General features: G+C 40.0%; 1 protein-coding gene across 1 annotated transcript; it reads right to left on the reverse strand.

The window, feature by feature from the left end:
- Window positions 1–1,061: 1,061 nt before the first annotated feature.
- LOC135108622 (KRAB-A domain-containing protein 2-like) lies at window positions 1,062–3,443 on the reverse strand. Its single transcript, XM_064019778.1, has 5 exons — window positions 3,426–3,443; window positions 3,048–3,257; window positions 2,561–2,830; window positions 1,947–1,998; window positions 1,062–1,177 (listed from the first exon to the last, which is right to left on the reverse strand). The coding sequence occupies exons 1-5, from the start codon at window positions 3,441–3,443 to the stop codon at window positions 1,062–1,064; spliced, it is 666 nt and encodes a 221-aa protein (XP_063875848.1).
- Between the last annotated feature and the right edge of the window lie 2,276 nt (window positions 3,444–5,719).

Below are 5,719 nucleotides of genomic sequence, written 5' to 3' on the forward strand. Positions count from 1 at the left end.
CCTAAAAATATTTCCCGTTGATCATTTATTTTTAATTCAGCAATAACTATGATAAAATATTTTTTTGAAAACTACTCTGCCCAATGAAACAAATTTTGCAGATAAACCAACAGACCTAAAAAACATTTTTAATTAATTTTGAACACTTCAACAAGGCATTGTGCATTGCATACGACTGAATGAATCACAGTTCAAGTAACAACATATTGTGTTTGTCATTCCTATAAGTTGTTGGAATTGCTGCACCGGCTGTCAATGACAGGAACGAGAACGGGAGTGTAAACATCGACGGCAAAGGAAGCAACCAGCAAAAAAACGAGTGCAATAAAACCAGCAGCACCAGCAAAAAACAACAACAACAACAACAACAACAACAACAACAACCAAAGACAACAAAAATCACAACCCTTACAATCACATTGGAATTACATGCAATAAGACCAAACAACAACAACAACAACAACAACAATAACAACAACAACAAGCAAAAGCAATCATAAAAGAGTAACATCCACACCGCAGCATTTTCAACACTAGGAAAAGACTATTAAAATCAATTCAATTCAATTCAGTTCTGCTCCCGGGTGGGCTTTCAGCCTGTCAGGCGGGCCAGAACTCCTCCTGTTAATCCTCTCAAATATCCACACCGCAGCATTTCAACACTAGGAAAAAGACTATTAAAATCAATTCAGTTCAATTCATTTTCTGCTCCCAGGTGGGCTTTCAGCCTGTCAGGCGGGCCAGAACTCTTTTCCAGTTAGTCCTCTCATAACTTTCTTCCTCCCTCAATTCCTCCAACGTCCCCAGCCCATTCGCCTCCAGGATTTCTTCCACTCCGTCCTTCCATCTTTTCTTCGGTCTCCCCTTTAGATCTTCTACCTTCTGGCCTCCAGTTCCATCTTTTCTTTGTAATTCTTTCTTCATGCATTCTCTCCACATGTCCAAGCCATCTTAGCTGTGCCTTTTCTATTTTGCTTCTGACTGACGTTACTCATTTCTCTTATTTCAACATTTCTGATTCGATCTCTTCTAGTTTTTATTTACTATTCCTCTTAAGGTTCTCATTTCTGCCGATTGAAATTCTGCTCCAGTCTCTTGTTATTGATGTCCAACTTTCTGAAGCATATATTAAAATTGGTACCCAGAACTGATTCAAATATTAGTGTTTTCTTTGCCTCTGTAGGAATATGTTTATCCTTTAGGAAAAATCCTTTTTAACCCTTCCTTTCTACTCGGCATATACGCACCACAAACGCCACTACCACCCATCATTACCACCACCACCACCACCATCACCATGACCACCATTCACAAGAACGACCACAGCAACAACACGAGACTAACAAGGTTGGCGGCATATGGGGTTGCAAAAAATAAAATAAAAAAAATAAATAAATGAAATTATATATATATATATATATATATATATATATATATATATATATATATATATATATATATATATATATATATATCATATATATATATATATATATAAATATATATATATATATATATGTTACGGCCATTTTGGAAAATTGGTCGTTTTACAAAATTGCCGGTCATTATGCAAAAAGACCAAATTCGTGGTCACATTGAAAAAATGACCTAAATTTCTCAACAATTTTGCAAAACGACCAAGATTTTGGTCAGTTTACAAAATTATCGTTGGTCAGTTTGCAAAACGACCAAGAATTTTGGTCAGTTTACAAAATTATCGTTGGTCCAGTTTTACAAAATGTCCATACAGCAAGCAGGCAGATGAAAAAAAAAAGCGAGGGAATGATAAAACGTAGTGAACATAACTAATTTTATTGTGTGTCGACCTTGTTGGAGCAAGAGGCACTGCATTTGCATCTGCTGTTGCATAATACAGAGTTTTTTAAAACACTTGCAGCGTCTGGTCATACATGACTTAGTGCAAGAGCATTTAGCGAATCCCTGACCTTGTCCCATTGATTCTGCAATTGCTACTTCCCGCAGACTTACTTCCCGCTCCTGTACAACATCATCAAGAGAAAGGAATTTTTCTAGACATGGAGTTAAATTGGTTGCGAGTGTACACTTGTTTAAGCAGGCCGTGTTTTGTACCAAGCTTATATGTGCCATTGTCCAATGCCTGAAAAACAACTGCCTTCACATTAGGAAACTCTGCACGTCCGCGGTCAACTAATGGAACAGGAACCATCACAGTTTCCCCCTACCTTGGCTGATTGAAATCTCTTCACAGAATTATCGATCATTTTTTGGGCTTGTTTCTGTTGTTCTATGTTGGACTTCATTTGTTCAGTATGAATACTCTGACTCCGACTGCAGATGGAACAAAGCACAGACTCATCAGCATCGTTATTCCTCATAGAACACGGGAGTATTAGAGTGACATGGGTTCTCACACACATTGCATCACTATTTAAACCAAAATATCTTTTGCCACAGGAGATGCAGTTAATGACAGCAGATGCTTCTTCTTGCTTTTCAACACCTGTCTCTTCCTCCTCTGTGTCTGTGACCTCATTGACAACACCTAGTGCCTCTGCAAGCTGCTCCTCCGTCTGCATACCGTCCAGGACTTTCCTCTGGTACAGAAATTTGCGTCAACACCAAGACGAGCCTTCTGTCCATACATGGCCTCATATGGTGTCCTTCCAATTCCGGAGTGAAAGCGGGTATTTTTTCTTCCACTGGACAAAGCGCAGTCCAACATCCAACATGCGAGAATGGCTTCAATATCCCTGTTGGCACGTTCCACCGAGCCCTGCGATTGGGAATGTCGTGGTTTGCCATGAACCATCTTGCACTCTGGCCACATCATCAGAACTTCCTTGACAAGCTGAAAATTGAAAAGCGTATATCAGGTTTTTGTCATATACAGGGTGATTCTTTAACTCCAATATTGCTATGTTGTGAGTTTTAAAGAGAGAGAGAGAGAGAGAGAGAGAGAGAGAGAGAGAGAGAGAGAGGAGAAGAGAGAGAGAGAGAGAGAGAGAGAGAGAGAGAGAGAGAGAGAGAGAGAGAGAGAGATTTACATAAATCATTTGTTTCTTTACCTTATTTGAGAATTCTTCTTCCATTGTCAGACTGCAGGATATGGGGGGCTCCTTTGTCACAGAATATATCAACGAGGTGGAAAGCAACCTCTTCAGCAGTTTTTCGTCTGTAGAGCCCGGAAGACACACCATCTTCGTCAAGTGATCCTGGTAGTTCAGAATGAAACGATGTTTTCCATCTGGCTGGCTCTGCATATCGATCAAGTCGACCTACAAATAGACAGAACATCAAAAAAGATTATGTAATATTGCTAGATAATAATAATATATTTGCAATCGTAAACAAAAGCAAGGGTATTAAAGACTCCCCTCTGACAACAAAGCCATGGCAATAATGAAATTACTATCAACGGGCTTAACCAGTGCTTGTTTACTAACCTGAGCTCGTGAGTTCATACTGTTGGATACAATTGGCGTTCACGGTCACAGACTTGCGTACAGTGCTTTTTTTTCAGATGACACTCCTCACAGAACTGTAAATGCAACTCAATTTTGGGATCTTGAAACATTGGCATATTTTTCACTTGTTTCCCTAAAGACAATAGTTCTACCCTCCATGCCCACGTGCACGATGAATAGGCAATCGATCCAACATCGAACACATCTTCAGCGCATACGAATCTAAGATTAGTTCCCTTTTTCTGCAATTTCTTAACGGTGATACCTTCAACTGTGACTTCAAGGATTTCATACTTTCGTAACAAACGATAGTCTTTTCTGAGTCTTTTTTAATGTGTAACACGTTTAAGTTCATCCAAGCGATTCATAATTTGTTCGCAGTTCATTTCTGTAACAACAAACACTCGAAGTATTTGATGCCTTTCTTCTCCTCAGCCGCTATCAGCTTTGAAAAAAAAATCAGTTTTTCTATTTTCCATTGTACAGATTTCCAGAGTATAATAAAAATACACACAAAGTACTGGGAGTAACACTACGTTTGGTCGTCTTCTCCTGGCTTTCAGCAGTGCCTGACTGACCACAGTATATACAGTCAGCTCCCATTACTATTGTGGAGAGAGAGGGGGGGGGGAAGAGGGGGGAGGATATTAAGTGAATGATCGACCAGCAATGAACCAGTAATTTGCAAAAGTGAATGACAAACCAGTAAATGAACCAATATCTCCCTTTCCCGCCTATCCTTTTAGTCATCCCCTTTGTCACATGCTTTTCCATTAATTTCATCACTTATCATTTCTATTTTCTACACAAGCTAACTAATCTATCTTACCTTGTGTGTGTGTGTGTGTGTGTGTGCTGTGTGTTGTGTGTGTGTGTGTGTGTGTGTGTGTTCAAAAAGAAGTGGGTTCGAACTTTGTGTGTGTGTGTGTGTGTGTGTGTGTGTGTGTTGTGTGTGTGTGTGAGATGATTAGCTGAACCTAAAATAAGGACAGTTAAGCAATACTCATTGGTTATGTACTGCAACTGTAACGTTTTATCATTCCCTCGCTTTTTTTTTCCATCTGGCTGCTTACTGTATGGAGATTTTGTAAAACGGACCAAACAAAAATACTGTTTATTTTGTAAACTGACCAAAATCTTGGTCGTTTTGCAAAATGTTGAGAAATTTAGGTCATTTTGCAATGTGACCACGAATTTGGTCTTTTTGCATAATGACCGGCAATTTTGGTAAAACGACCAATTTTCCCAAAATGGCCGTAACATATATATATTAAAAAAAACAGAAATAAAATAACAAAAAAATAAAGAAAATAAAAGAAAATGCAGAAAAAATTCTAATCTATCGCAGAAGCTTCCACGTTTTACTACAAAAGAAATAAGAGCGAAAAGAAACCAAAATTGAGAAAAAAAGAAATCTAAATATTCGCAACAATTCCTGGTAAGGTAAGAACTAAAAAAAAGAGCCTGAAAAAAAAAGGGCAAAATAAAAGAAAGAAAAAAAAAAAAACGAAGTGACCTGGCGTATCGTGTGGAGTTTTGGCTCAATATTACTTCCACTTCACGCAGGAGGGAAAGGGAGAGGGAAGAGGGGTGAGGAGAAGAGAGAGTAGAGAGAGAGAGAGAGAGAGAGAGAGAGAGGAGAGAGAAGAGAGAGAGTGAGAGAGAGAGAGAGAGGAGAGAGGAGAGAGAGAGAGAGGAGAGAGTGAGGGAAGGGGGGGGAGGGGAGGAACCGAGGACAGAAAAGAGATAGAGAGAGAGGGGGAGGAGAGAGAAAGAGAGAGTGAGAAAGAGTAGGAAAGAGGGTCAGTGATGTGATACTTCTGAAGCTTTAAAACTACCGGATCCCTCTCACTCTCACCGCCCCACTCACCGGGTTTCTGGGTCACACTCACCCTCTCACTCTCCCTCACTTCCTCCCTGACCGCATCCCAACAGAGGACGATAACAGGAGGCGTTGGCAGCGTCCAAAACAGAGAATCCGGCCATAAAAGTACACGTTTGAGATGCCGCACTCATGATTCTACAGGGAAAGTTACCCATGACGCAGTAACTCGCCGAAGACTGGCTATCATTGACAGAATATTACTCGCTCCCCTACCTACCCTGCCTCACTCTGCGTCACTCTCTCTCTCTCTCTCTCTCTCTCTCTCTCTCTCTCTCTCTCTCTCTCTCTCTCTCTCTCTCTCTCTCTCATGCCCTAATTTCGTCCAGGTTTTTTTGAAGGAGAGCACCAACTTACTTTGAGAAATTTTTTTTTTTCTGACATTATGAAT

This window comes from Scylla paramamosain, chromosome 17 (genome assembly GCF_035594125.1).
Source record: "Scylla paramamosain isolate STU-SP2022 chromosome 17, ASM3559412v1, whole genome shotgun sequence".
NCBI classification, from domain to species: Eukaryota; Metazoa; Arthropoda; class Malacostraca; order Decapoda; family Portunidae; genus Scylla; species Scylla paramamosain.

Coding starts and splice junctions, on each gene's coding strand:
- LOC135108622 (XM_064019778.1), bottom strand. Junction 1,999..2,560: donor CCAGAGGAAAGTCCTGGACG/GTATGCAGACGG, acceptor GATGTTGTACAG/GAGCGGGAAGTAAGTCTGCG. Junction 1,178..1,946: donor TGCAGAATCAATGGGACAAG/GTCAGGGATTCG, acceptor ATATTCCTACAG/AGGCAAAGAAAACACTAATA.